Source organism: Xiphophorus hellerii, chromosome 4, assembly GCF_003331165.1.
Source record: "Xiphophorus hellerii strain 12219 chromosome 4, Xiphophorus_hellerii-4.1, whole genome shotgun sequence".
NCBI classification, from domain to species: Eukaryota; Metazoa; Chordata; class Actinopteri; order Cyprinodontiformes; family Poeciliidae; genus Xiphophorus; species Xiphophorus hellerii.
The window spans coordinates 19,908,910-19,923,480 of NC_045675.1; the positions used below are offsets into that span (position 1 = coordinate 19,908,910).

At 36.3% G+C, this 14,571-nt stretch overlaps 1 protein-coding gene and 1 long non-coding RNA gene across 3 annotated transcripts in view; one reads left to right on the forward strand and one right to left on the reverse strand.

Moving 5' to 3' along the window:
- The first annotated feature begins 1,554 nt into the window (after positions 1-1,554).
- LOC116718851 (uncharacterized) lies at positions 1,555-4,135 on the forward strand. The gene is made up of 2 exons (XR_004339005.1): positions 1,555-2,458; positions 2,499-4,135. It is a non-coding gene; the product is annotated as an uncharacterized LOC116718851 (long non-coding RNA).
- mettl15 (methyltransferase 15, mitochondrial 12S rRNA N4-cytidine) overlaps positions 3,506-14,571 on the reverse strand; it is a 65,157-nt gene continuing 54,091 nt past the window's right edge. For both annotated transcript variants that reach the window (XM_032561100.1, XM_032561099.1), the window contains 2 exons: positions 12,037-12,215; positions 3,506-5,445 (listed from right to left, as the gene is read on the reverse strand). In XM_032561100.1, coding sequence (XP_032416991.1) covers positions 5,012-5,445; positions 12,037-12,215 — 613 coding nt within the window. In that variant the 3' untranslated portion in view covers positions 3,506-5,011. The remainder of the gene's footprint in view (positions 5,446-12,036; positions 12,216-14,571) is intronic.

Genomic DNA, 14,571 nt, shown 5'->3' on the forward strand with positions numbered 1-14,571 from the left:
AGTCAAATCATTGCGTCTAGATAGAACAATCAGATTGTATATCAAAACAAAAGAGACCAAGGAGCCAGGCATAATGAGCATACATTTCTTTGAAAGGAGGTCTATTTTTCCCCACTGCAAATGGTACCGCAATCAAACTTCATTTAGAGCTTACAGTGCCATTTCATGCATTAGCAAGGCATCCGCTGTGTGTAGTGGCTTGTTTTTTTTTTTACTTACTGTCTGATGATCCAGCAACTTCCTGTAAAAATATTACTTCACTCGTGTGTTACTCGCCCTGCCCTTTTGCGTCACTTCACGTCATTTCTTTACGCATCACTGCGTGCAAAACACATTAAATTGAAATCAAATTATTCCTCCAGGGTGCCTAACCTTTTTCTTAACATTGACTCTGGAAGTGAACTTCAAAAGGTAACTAAAGACAGTCCAAACAACTAGCAAAACTGATCAAACAGCAGAATTAACAATGTTAATTTACAAACAGTTTAGTATTCCTACATTTGAACTACAGTGATCTGCTTTTTGCAAAACATACAGTAAGGCGTGTGACATTGTGCTACTGAAATAAGAAGAAAATAAGCAACTTAGAAATGCATCTTCATTGCCTCAAATATTTTTTTTCCAGATGGTGCAAATTATGTTTGTCATGCGCATTAATGCACATATGTTGGTTCTCAAGTGTCAGCTCATAACAAGCTGGATTTCGCTGTCATCACCTGAGACAGATTTGTGCCAGCTGTCTGAAATAATAAAATTCGGTCGCAAACAGCATTTTTAATCACCTACATGCCAAAACGTACTGTTCACAACAGCAGCTGTTATAGCATTTAAATTAAATATTTGACATAAACTATGTTTGTGACCTTGCTTGGTTCTTTAGGACGCTCCAGCTTTTAGAAGTTGGCTTAGACATGGGAGGCATGTGTGACTGTACCTCGTATTTCCAAATACATCAACATATACATTTCTATAAATACCGAAAAACTAAGTAATAAATAACAAAACTGAAGAAAGGACATTTTAAAAAGTATTTATAAAATGCAATACAAAAATGAAATTTCTGGTGAAGAATCAATAAGGACACCTCTTCATTAATTCTTACTTAAAATGGCTTAAATCAAACCCAAACGTATCACATCAGATGGACATGATAAGAACATCATTACTCTGCCTTTTGAAACAGGTTTGCCCTGTCATGTTAAAAAGCTCTGAATAATCGGTAACACTTTATTTGACAGGTTGTGAATAAGACTGTCGTAACACCGTCATAAACATGACATAACACCTGTCATGAACATGATATAACACCTGTCATGAACATGATATAACACCTGTCATGAACATGATATAACACCTGTCATGAACATGACATAACACCTGTCATGAACATGAGTAAGTCTTCATGAATATTTATGACTATTGTCATAAAGTTTCTTTCGGTAAATCATGACACTTTCAATACAAAGTTGACATTATTCAAAATGTCTTTGTTAGGACAACTTAACATTAACCAAGAAATCATGATCTGACATAAATTTGTTATAAAAGTAATACTGATTAAACTTTAGCTTTAATAACATAAAGCTACATAATCCTTTTTTTTAAATAACGTGACTATAGGGCCAAAAAAATTGGCTTTACATTAAAATACATAATGGATCTCTTATTTCCTGGGGGCTCTAAATGCAACAAAACAATCTTGCTTCTTATTGGCCATTGTGATTGATCAGTGTCTTATGTGTAACTGGAGTAAATACAGAGGACAGCTGAGTTTGCATGCAGAGAGTCATAAACTACATAAAACTAAATCACAAATAAATTTGTTTTCTGCAGTTGAACATACTGTAATTTCACAATGTTACCGTTAGATTTTTTTTTGTCAATCCCACACACACAAAAAAGGACATTCAGAGAGATTCTCGTAGAGGTTTTGCTGAATAACTGGCATAAAAGAGGAAAACCTAAAGTATGATCCACACCACACAGCATAACATTGTGCCGCGGTCATGACCAAGAACTGGACAGAAAATGAATCAAATAACTCAACTAAAGTCCTACAAAACATTTTTGAAATGCCATCAGAAAGTCTGCAGATTTAATAACCAAGGCCAGTTTCAAAACTGGAAGAATGTTTAGCTGTACTGAGTAAATAAATAAATGAAGGGTGAATCGAGACTGATTCGCAGTTCTGTATCTTGGCATCTATCTTGACATATTGAGAAGATGTACAGATGTGAACATTATTTCTGTAATTAAATCAAAAAGGTGAAAATTATGATATAAAGACAAATTTTCTACACACTGACTTATTTTAGATGCATATTTGTTATTGTTGCTTATAGGTAATAAATGCCCCAAAATGTAGTTTTTCAAAGCAAAAAAAAATTAATTGGATTTAATGTTCCATGTATACGTTCATGTACTGTATAATTTTTACATAATACACTGTTGAGGCTCAGTTTGCATTAGTTGCTGCATTGACGTGATGTTGCATGGAGGTGTGTGACCCATAGTGCTGCTGAGGAGGCTTGGGAAGCCCGGGCTGCTTTTAACAGCCTTCAGCTCGTCTCATCTTTGTCCCAATAATACTTAATAGCTTCATTCTGGGGTTTTACACTGTGAGATAATGGGCATTAAAACAGGTATATTGCTACTTTTGTCAGTGTGGGAAATACTAAATCTTGATTGAAAATCCAATTAACATTTCTATGTCTGTAGATGGAGGCACTTAACAAAAAGGATCAACACCAGCAACACCGAAATCATTACCTCCTGTGGAAAACTGGATTTTGAAAGTTACACTTTTCATAATATACTGAAAGTTGTTGAAGGATAAATTCTTGTTTGTTTTAGCTATTATGTCTGTTATAGAGCTTCATTCGCACAGCTTTTTGAAGCTCAGCAAACACTTTACTTCTGTGAAGAAAGAAAAAGATCAAATGTCCTGACATATCCCGAGTTTTACATCCACAGATGCCACCAGGAAGGGGCGTAGAAAACTCCCAATACAGCTTGTTTTCAAAGTAGATTAAACTACAGGATATAAATTTAGATGCACTTGAGTATTACTTGCACCACTTAGTTTCCAAGGTAACTGCAAGGGTATATTTAGAGAGCACAAAACTGAGAAAGAAGAAAAAAATTGTTAATAATCTTGATGAAGCAATTACAATTAGCCAAACTTAAATAGTAAAGATCAAAACGCCTCATCTGCTTACAGTTGAAGGTGAGAGAATGCTCAAGAACAACCACCCAGCTCATTCAGCACCACTTCTGACACTTGCGTCATTCAGTATTTAGTGGCATTACTGATTCATATGGTGCAGTAGAGGTTGCACTTGAGCTACTCATCAAGGGAGGTTCACGGAAAATACAGACGTCAATGAAAAAAAAAATTCTGTGCTGGTTTTACATATTAAGCTTCTGGGCAGCAACAACTTCAGGTGCCATCATACATAGCTTGAACGTGTTGTAAACAAGCACAATTGTTGTCTGGACAATGAGATAGCTTTTTGACATTTTTATTTTGAGCTGTTAGGTAACAAAAACAACAACCATGTCCTTATTTGACAATTATTATAAGGACATAACAGAAAAAGTCTGGTCCTACTTTGTAAAATCTCTTTTTTTTGCCTTTTCTTAGGACCTTTTAAAGATATTACAAACAATAAAAATTTCAATAGAAAAGAAAGAATAGAAACTGGCAACATCCTCAACTTTGTTCATATTGTTCAGACGAATAAACTGTTGGGCTCACCTACACCAAAAAGCCTGGAAGTCAAAGACATCTTTGCTGTCTTGAAGTAGAAAACAACTTTAAAACATGATGCTCAAGTCAAAAACAGTCTCAGAAAAAGAATACTATCAAAAGACACATTTGAACAGAGGTTAACCCTAACCCAGGATGATGAAGAAAAATCTGTCAACTTGGGCAGCATTATCACCAAATCATCTACTGTAAAAACAAAAATGGCATTGGGTAGTTTATCTCAACCAAATCTTTTCCAAAATAAACTGCTTGGTTTGCAAAAGCTACTTCCATTTCCACAAACGAATCTCAGACTAATAAAAAGAAAGCTTTGCAACGCAGCTCTTTGCTGGGCCACACACATGAAACTAAAGATTTCATTGGTAGCAGGAGACAGATTTGTGAAGACCAACAAACTAAAATGTTGAAGCCTCCATGTTTAGAAATTTAGAGTGAAGAACATTCATCCTGTTTTGATAAAATTGTGCGTTATCAATTAAAAAAAGTCAAATGAGAAATAATTTAATGACACAAGGTTACTGCTTCGTAACTTCAGTGTCAACAGTAACATTGCAAATTCTGACCGGTCACAAAAACTTTAACTAATTTTAAAAATGGATTTTGTGATGTTAATTATTACGATTATTGTATCTTTTATGATAGCCAACTTGTGTTTATAAAAAAAAATTAAAACTGTAACACTATTGAAAAGTACTGATCCGTTGTCAGAATACCAATCAGCTTTGGACTTGGGACATTTTTAGGCCGTCTTTTCTTAAACCCTGTTGCTGCTGTTCACTAATAACACCACTGCAGACGTGCAAAGTGATGCACTCTAATGAAAAGACATACATCTTCTGCAAAAAGTCTGCTGAATAATGTACAATTACAGTGAAGCTTAACATAAGAATGTTTGTATCAAATAAATATAAAAACATAATGAACTGACAGTGAAATATCTTTGAAGGAATTTTGCAAGAATCGAGTTTTGGTTTTTATTCCTTTTCTTAAAAAACTAGATTACAAAGATGAAGCATGTTGTTGCCTGGCATTAATTCTCACTTGATGCAAAAGCTCAGATACTGTCACCTTTTTTTCTGTTACCAAATGGTCCGAAAGCTGTTACACATTTCAGTTCAAAGACAAACCACTTCACTGCTTCACTAGGCAACAAACTCAGATATGTGTGCAGTATTGTGTTCACAGTAAAAAATGAAATTTTCATTATGAAATACAATTTTTTTTCCCATGATCGTTTGAAAGTTACTGCCGTAGAGCTATCCGGAGTTTAGCAGATCGTCCACGAGGATTCTCTCTCACGTCGTCTTTTTCTGGATTGACCACTTTTCTTTTCACAGGAAACCAGTAAGAACTTTTGTTACATTCACTGTCCTCATCCACCAGTTTTTTCTTTCTGCTACCTTGCTTGTTTTGGCTAAAGTGGTATTGATCCAAGTTAGACAAGTCATGCCCCTGCAGGAAACGTTTGACCAGTCTGTCCTCCAACGAATGAAATGTGATCACGCAGAGCCTTCCTCCAGGTTTCAGCGCTGACTGGGCCACGCAGAGCCCCGTGTGCAATTCATTCAACTCATCATTCACAAAGATCCGCAGGGCCTGGAACGTCTTAGTTGCAATGTGGGCACGACGTTGAAGACGGTCTTTACGTGCGTAGACAACGCCTGGAGGAAAAGCTCCTAAAAAAATAAAATAATAATAAAACAGTCACGTAAGTCCATTTGGTATCAGATGGATGTGAGGAGTTCGAAGGATTTTCTTAGTGAGGTAATTTATGACCAATTTAATCAGTTAACAAGACATACCAAGTATTTGGGAATCACTTTGTTGGTGTAAATTTTTGTTTTCTATTATGCATTAAAAAAGATTCTGTCTCAAAGGTGAAATATTAGCATATTTCTGAGCAAAGAAATATTAAGATCTTGAAAGTACAGAAACAGTTAAACCACAATCAGCCTTTTTCCATTACATTTCAAAACAGACAAGTAATTTTAAAACACACTTTTCTGATAGAAACACAATCTTTGAACGATGTTCTTCAGACCAGATATACACTACTGTCTAGATCTTGTTTCTTTCAATGGCTGCAAACAGATTATTTTCTTTTAAAAAAAAACTTTCTAAAGGATATATTTTAAATGTGTAGCTGCTTACTGGAAAAACAAAAAAAGGATACAGTAAGCTTTTCTGCTGCAAAGATTCTGCAGGACAAGAGAGTGAGCATCATAAGAGGAAACAGGCACAGAATATCTTTCCTGACCCTCCAACAACAGTCTCTCTCTTGGATTCTTTGGTCCATGATTATGACCATAAAGGATTCTTTAAGAGAAGGAACAACCAAAATGTGTGTTACAGGTACAATGTTACGCTTATAGAGCATAATCAAAGCCTAAACAGCCAGACCACTGAAGCATTTGAGAGTGTCAAACTCTTATAAGTAGCCTAAAACAGAGACTTACTAGAGACTTGCACAATTACTACATCACTCACGAATAAAATGGAAGTGCAGAAGCCCATGCGTCAGAGTAGCTAAAGCAACACTCTGGGTTAAAACTGTAGCAGAAATGATCTGAAAGCTGTTATTTTTTTTTTTTTTCACAAGCAATCTTTCATCATTGTTATGAATAACAAGCAAACAGGACTAGTCACAAACCATTTTAAAAACCCTCCACAGGTTGCAGGTTGCTATGTTACTGAAAATGTTACTCCTAACTCTGCCTAAGTTTTATCTTCCAAACATAACATCAATGCATTGCTCTGCAACATTTCGCTGCGCTATTGCAATGAGCTACAAGCCCAAACACAACACAAAAGCGAAAGTCTGAAAAGTGACGGAATACGCCTTTTAATTATTTTTCATAGATTAAACCGATTAAAGCAGAACCAACAGGCTATATGTAGCACATGTAGCCTGCCTTTTTAGTGCCCAAAAATCCCAATTTACTTTAAGTGTCTGTTTTATGTTGACACAACATTTTATTCTTTAAGTTAAGGGGTCTCTTTTGTGCTTAAATCATTCAAAGGCTATTGGTAAATGGCCAAAAGACAGGAAAGAGAAGATTTGATTGTTCTGCAGAGACTTGTTATTCCAAAACAAGTTCATGTCCAAAGAAAGCTTTGAAAGACCCTCAGGGAGTCTTGGAAACTATTGCTCAAGAGCATTTAAAAAAAAATTACAAAACAATCTGGCTCTTTTGAAACAAAATATAAAGAAAGGACAGATGGGTAAATACGTTTGCTCAGTACTGTATGTACACCATTCTTTCACTAAAAAAAACAACACAAATAACAGCTTGATTTATATCATTAACACAAGACTGATCGGTTCCGAGAAAATACGTCACAGCGATAAAAAAAACAGCTTATTAAAGGATATAAACAAGCCAAAGTTAGGAGTGAAGAGGGAGCTGCAGTTGGACTGAGCGGCAGGTCCATTAGAGGCACTGTGTGGAGCAGATGGAGGGTGGAGATGGTGTTGTTATTGCTTATGTGTCACTAATTATGTGTCACTGTCACATTCAAGTTAAACTGTAGAATAATATAATTTGTCCTCCTGTTAGCAACAAAAAACATGTAAAGATGTAAAGAATTTTGCAGTTTTTACCTCCAACTAAAACCATCACAGGAAGGAGATATTTTCATGTAAGTTTTGAAGTCAAAATTAAAGAAAATAAGAAATTTGTAAAGTTAATCTTGACCAACCCATGACAACTACACATAGAAAAGAAAAGAACAATTAGGCACTTACACAGATCCAAAGAGATAGAGCAACAAATAGAGAAGTGAGTGATGTGGCATTTCTCTCCTGCACTGAACAGTCCAAGGTGTGACTCACGCTGCAATCAATACAATGCCTGCACAGCAAGGACCAGCTCTGGTCTAGCTTAACCAAGCCAGGCACTCTTTCTCTAATTCACCTTTGAAAGGTCCTGCAGGCAGTTCTATGGAGGTAGGAAGAGATTACAAAAAGAGGAAATCTGCTGGTTAAGGATGAACCAAAACACTTTGAGTGTGCAACACGGACCTGCAGAATAAACCTCACACAGCTCTGTTTGTACAGGTTTAGGCCTGTAGATGGTCGGAATAGTTAATGTTTTGACCAAGCCGCAAAAAGGAATGTGTTCTTAGATGCTACAGTAGTATATATAAAAATATGATTTCTTTTTTTCTGTCTTTGAAAATGAATTAAAATTGGCTCTTCTCAAAATTAAATCACGTAAAGACAAATGCATTTTCTTAAATCTATTTTTTAATCAACAGATATTAATTAATTAGCCCAGCTGGTAACATAAAGCAAGATTTTGGCATAAACCAAATTCAGCATTGGAGGAAACAAACATTTTTACCAACTGTGAAGCATAAATGTACATGTGCCTTAGTTTGGGGATACTAAGCTGCAAAAGGGCCTAGCTAGCTCACCATCATAGAATCCACCATAAATATGTATAAACACATAGCAGAACTAAAAACTTTAACCCAAAACATATAATTAAATCCACCAAGAGTTGGGTGAAAATTAAGGAAGCATTAGTCCTGGGCAAAGTCAAAGTCCAGATTTTGATCTCACTGAAATGCAGTTGAGTAACTTGCAACAAGCTGTCCATGCACACTCATCATATTCAATAAATTAGTGTATGCATTTAAATAAGTTTTGCTTGTCAGATTAAAAGTACCTTATGAAAATAACCATTATTAAACATGCTATTCATCAAATCAATATTTCTGTAGAAATGCTTTTCTTAAGTGCTCTGTTCCCATAAGAGGTAAGCGGAAAATCATCATAGTTAAAATGATTTGAAAACATCAGTCTGGGTGAAATTAATCTATTTTGTGCGTTTCTCTGAGCAAACAAATGAACAGAAACAGCATTACCTTCAAATTCACCTGGAAGCAAAAGTTAGCAGGCTAATATGATTGAACAAATCCATAATCAGCACCAAACAAAAGGCTTTCTGGAGTAGCCCAACTAACTGTCATTTTCAAAATGATTTCAAATATTTGCAGTGCGTCTATACACCAATTTAACTTAACTAAGATTTCATTTAAAAAGTGTGGTAAAATATCCAGTTCGAATGAAATCTGGAGTTTGTTTATGAATTCACCCTAACTTCAGTAGAGGTGTATGTATATATTTGAGTCTGCAAGTTGTTTATATCTCTTATTTTACATGGTGGAAAAGTATGGTTTTAAAAAATTCATGAAAAGCACAAAATTATTTACATTTATACTAATGCTGAGCATAAACTTGCTCTGTAGTACAGCCTTTGTGCTTGTGTGCAAAGAAAATAGTTTCTATATGTTGGAAAGATCAGAATAAAGAAGCAAACAAAGCTACTAGTCTGAAATGTGTGGAGGACAAAGGCAGGTCAATACCATCAGCCCATTGCTGATAAGACTCTGTTGGAGGCTTTGGCACCAGCATGTCTGTATGTATATCATTCATCATCCCCTTGCCGTGAGCCACTGGTTCTGTGGAAAATAACCATATTTGTCTAAAATGTTCCTATTTCTTCCTTTTTACATGCTCTGATGATGTTAGGATAAGGCAGATGTGTGCTTTATTGCACACTAAAGGTTGATTTGTAATAATACAGAAGCACAGCACCGCTTCCTTCGAAATCTTCAGTTTGAAATTTGGCAGGATGTTATAATATTAGCAAATTATATCAAGCACAACATTTACACTTAAAATTTATGTTGCTCAGAGGAAGAAAAACATAAAAAAAAACTACCATGCCAGTCATTTTTTTAGTAACTGCCTCATTCAAAATTAATAGACGTGTCCATAGGTTTGACTGACAGAATTTATACCACAGATAAATCATTGGAAACCTCCTGAGGTCTGGAACTGCTCTCCTGCCAGCGTCTGGAATCATTAACTGTCCAAAAAAAGAAGATGTAATGCCAGTTTTTCTGCATCAGTGCATTATGTTGTAGGTCAAAGCCTAAGTAAGAATTTATAGAGACAGTAAAACAGAAAAGCAAGACCTAGTGTCTGAATTCACCTGTTCACTTTATTATGCTTGAATGAGCACATTCAAGAGTGTGAGTAATACTTTGCGTGAATTTTTTAAGTTAACAAGGATGGTTTTTTTTTACATAAAAGAACGTGAACACAGCATGCATTCTGGCAACCACATTGAATAATGTGGATGCCAGAATGAAAACCATTGCTGCAAAGTGTTTACATGCTCAAAATATTCACTTGTTTATGCACTATGAACCTCATTAAATCACACCTCACGTTTTATGTTGTAATTTACATTTACAACTTGGACATGTTTAACAGTCTTGCTCTGACAGTGAAAGTTTTTACGTGCATTTTTTTGAATAATTCAAACAGTCGGAGAGACTTTAAACACAAGCCACAGGTCTCGGTGCAGAACAAAATGGGCAGTATTTCCTTATGCCTACTGAATCAAGTAGTTTGTTAAACATGCTGTGCAGGTTTTTTGTTGTTGTTTTCGTTGTTTGTTTTTATAAGATGTTAGCCTTTTCTGCTCACTTTAAACTTATATTTAAAAGTTGAGAACTTCTGATTAGCTGAAAGCTTTGTTTTTTGTTGTGACTCATGAAATCAGCCACAGTAAGTCAGATACTTCAGATACTTCAGAAGAGATATTTTTTTGCCTGAGGAAAAACTCTTATGTCATAAATGTTTTTAAACTGGTTATGGTTTATTGCAACAAAGATAAAATTACTCCAAAAAAAGGTAGCCTGGTAAAAACCAACCTCTTGTTCTATGTGTTGCTTCATACAAAGGGTCTGGACCCTTGGCTATTGATAAATGTTTGCTTAACGGAGGGGTGGAAGTTTTAAATAATTGCATCTGATTTTACATTTTACCCAGTTGCTACCATTTGGTTGTAATGTATGTGCACCAACTCGACTATGAAGGAAGCTACACTATGAAGCTTACCAGAAATTGAATGAGCTGTAAACAACCATCCCCATTTTACACATAGAAGTGGGTTGAGGGTGGCAATGTGTGCACCTTGGGGTGAGGTTTTGGTGGTGGAGTGGGTGTGTGGTGGTTGACAGTGATTGAGGCAGCAATGGTCTGTGGATTGCTGGGTTGTCCAGCTTGGTAAATATGAATATATAATGTAAATCTGAAAGCATGTTTCTTTTTTCTTTAATCCCCCTGCAGATTTAGTGCAACACTCAGGAGGAATGTGGCAGATGTCACGGTCGGACAGTGTGGAGGACGGGTGTTCCATTAGACCGTCAGTTCACAAAACCACACACACACAAAAAAGACCCTGTAATGGCCAGACTATGCACTGGGTAAAAAACATGCTGGGTCCAAATGACCCCTTCTCTTTAGACAGTGGTAGGGTTAATTTCACAATCTGTGTTGCTCAATTCCAAAAAATACCGATAATAAAGGAACAATATTTGTGGTTGTATTGTGACATAATGTGAAAAAATTCAAGAGGCATGTATGCATTGGCAAGCTGATAGAATATAATCAGAAGAGCAAGGGTTTATTGATAAATGATGGTGATATAAATTAATTTGCTCTCCAATGGAAAGTGTAACATATACCTCACGTATACAGCTTCATGATTTGTTATGGGGTTGTAATGTTTTCCTAAAACCATCATTGTCACAGGTGGTCGAAGAGCTCCCCCTGGAACTTTCCTAAATCAAGATGTCTTGAATCGCTTCAAATAAACATCAATGTTAACTTGCCTCGCTCTTGAAAAGAGATCAAACAGCTGCTCTTACTCACACCTGTTCTCCCAGGGTGACACTGACGCATACGCCGCTCTGTTCAATAACTGCTGCAACGACACCTTGCATCTCAAATCCGGATTCATAAGGCTAAAGGGAAAAAATAAAAACAATCATTGAAGACAAATAGCTAAGCCCTTTTGTACGCACAAGTGTGTCAATTGTTTGGGGACATGTTTGTCAGGTGTATGTCTGCAAGTCAAAAAAAGGGTGGGCAAAAAGGAAACAAGGAAGCAGAGTGGGGAGAGAGAGATGGGCGACTGTATGCAAAATACTGTTTTCAAGGCATTAGCCACGTTTTGTTCCAGCCACCTCCATCTCCATCTCATCTTGCTCTCAAAAGAAGGTGTGGAATAAGGCAACTAAAACTGAAGCAGAAGAAGAAATGCTGATGGCCGAGATCACAGTCAGTATAATTTTCTTAGACATGCGTGTCCCTCTGGGAAATAGCATTAATAACTCCACTCGTGTTTTATTTTCCCGTACAACCCCAAGAATCCTGCGGGGAATTAATCAGCGTAGAGTCTCACTACCTGCAACCACGCTGGCCAGCTGCTGTGTCCGGGTGATGGGGTTGACACGGCGCGCTTCCACAATGGCTGAAGCTATTTTCCTGGCGTGTCTTTCTTCCCCATATGCAGTGAGGATAGATGCAAGAGCCTGTTGATCTAAGGTATTCACAACGTCAGCAGCGCAGGGCATGTCAGGGTACCTACGCACAAAAAGAAGCCCAATTAAGCTGTTTGACGTCATGTCCTTGCTGACAGAGGCGAATCCTGACAACTCTGAGATACAGCTAAAAGCCTGCATGAGTGACAATTCTGAGCAAAATCATTGCAAGGCAGGAAAAAAGGGAAATGCAGCTTTAGCAACAGCTTGTGTTGAGGTTAAGGGATTGATTTTCAGGTTATGCAAATGTTAAAAAAACAAAGTAAATGCATTTCTAAGCATATTGCACTATTTTTGCAGATACATCTCCCATTTGTATGTAGTGTGCCTATATACTGAGGTCTATTACTGTTGTCCTGTATTTAGACCTCAGGAATCCTTATCTTTCCCAATTTATTTAATAATTATTAGGAGCATTACGTCAAAGAATGTCTAAAAAACTGCTCCATATTTTAAACGTAAAGTAACACATTATATTAAGTATGTGATTGGAATAACATTTGGTTTTGGTTATTTTGAAGGAAAGATGAATAAAAAATGTTGGTAGTTGGAGATGGGAAACCACCTGTGGCGTTCTATATCAAAAATGTATTTTGACCGTCCAGTAAGGCTGTTGTCACAAACAAAAACAGAGCAAGTCCGAAAAACACGTAGAGGACTGGGCTTAGCTTTGCTTGTATTCTCACCACTGAAATTATTCACATCCCTTTCAGATTTAGATTTCAAATAGCCTTTTATTTAAGAAGATATTAAAATATAGGATTTGAAGTAGTATCAACTTTTCGAGTGCTGGAGCCACAGCCCGAACTTGAATCTGATTGAAAATCTGTAAAGGGAATTAAAGATTAGGGTGATGGAAAAGAGTTCATCACCAATACAAATGATCAAAATACCAGTGGAGATATAAGAAGCTCTGGTCAGCAGTAAAAGGAAGAATTTTATTGCAGTGATGCCAATAAAGATTTTTCTATTACTTAATGAAAAGTGTCAGTAATTTTTTAAATGGCAAGTTTTAATACAATGTAAATAAAAATAGTTTTTTTTGTGTTTTTAAATGAAAGTCCTTTGCATTGTTTTGTCATATTTTGAGAGATGCCGATCTCAAACGTCTTAATTGAGCAAAACAGGAAGTGCTTTTATGTTGATATTTTCAGCCAGAAGTATCCTTAATCCGTAATTTTGTAACTAGTTACATTTATGCCATTACTGTAAAACTAAAGCATAAACATGAGCAAATTGTTATGAGCCACTTACAGGCTATAATCTACAGTACGTCAAGTCTAAACCTAATCTGAAGTCTGTAATTTTTGTGAGTTAAGTGTAACTCAAATCAGAGTCTTAAACTCAGGTCACCATCTCAGAGTACCACTCATACCCCTGTCAGTTCAAACCAGGAAACCAAGCGTAAAATCTCATACACATTCATCAAAACAATTATACATAGGAAAAACATTGCCTTGTCTGATGAGTCTTGATTTTAGTGGCATTCAGATGTTAGGTTCAGGATTTGGTATAAAATTACATGAAAACAAGGATTTATCCTGCCCTGTATTAACAGGTCCAGGTTGATGGAGGCGGTTTACTGATGTGACGGATATGTTCTGGATACACTTGGGGCTTCTCTTAAATGACTGTGCATCATTTAAACACCGTAGCTAACTTGAGTATTTTTGGTGACCAAGTTCATCCCTTTAAGACCTCAGTGTGCAGATTCACTGATCGTTTCCGCCAGCAAGAGCATGTAGGATTTCATACAGTTTTTTTTTAAGATTATAGTAAGCTCACTGTACTCCAGATCTCAATCCTATATAGAGCACATTTTGAATGTGGTAGAACAGCAGAATCTTACTGTGGATGTAAAGTGGACAAGTCTGCATTAAATAAGTAATGCTATAATGCCAATTTGGACTAAATTTGACCGACATCTTTTTATTAAGGCAGTTTTGGTGGCTAACCCAGTACTAACCAAGTGTACCTAATAAAGTGGCTGCTTAGCGTTTCCAGAACTTAAAGGCCAGTAAATAATGAATAGCATCTATGTGGCATTGTCTGTGTTATACAGTGCTGCTTGAAAGTTTGTGAACCACCTGAACATGGTCATTATTTTCTAAAGAAAAATTATAATAATCATGTGAAATGAACATCCAAATCTCAAATTGTAAAGCAAACCTTCCAAATAAGGGAAACAAAGAAAAAAGGATACATGTTTTCATTATTTATTCAACAAAAGTATTTTATCTGTCAAAAAACTGAAAATCTGCCAAGTGCAAAAGTATGTGAACTCTTTCAGTTAGTACCTTGTGGCACCTCCTTTTGCAGCCATTACTTCAACTAAACGTCTTCTACAACCACAAACGAGTGTCTCACATCTGCTTTATGGGATTTTTGTCCACTCCTCC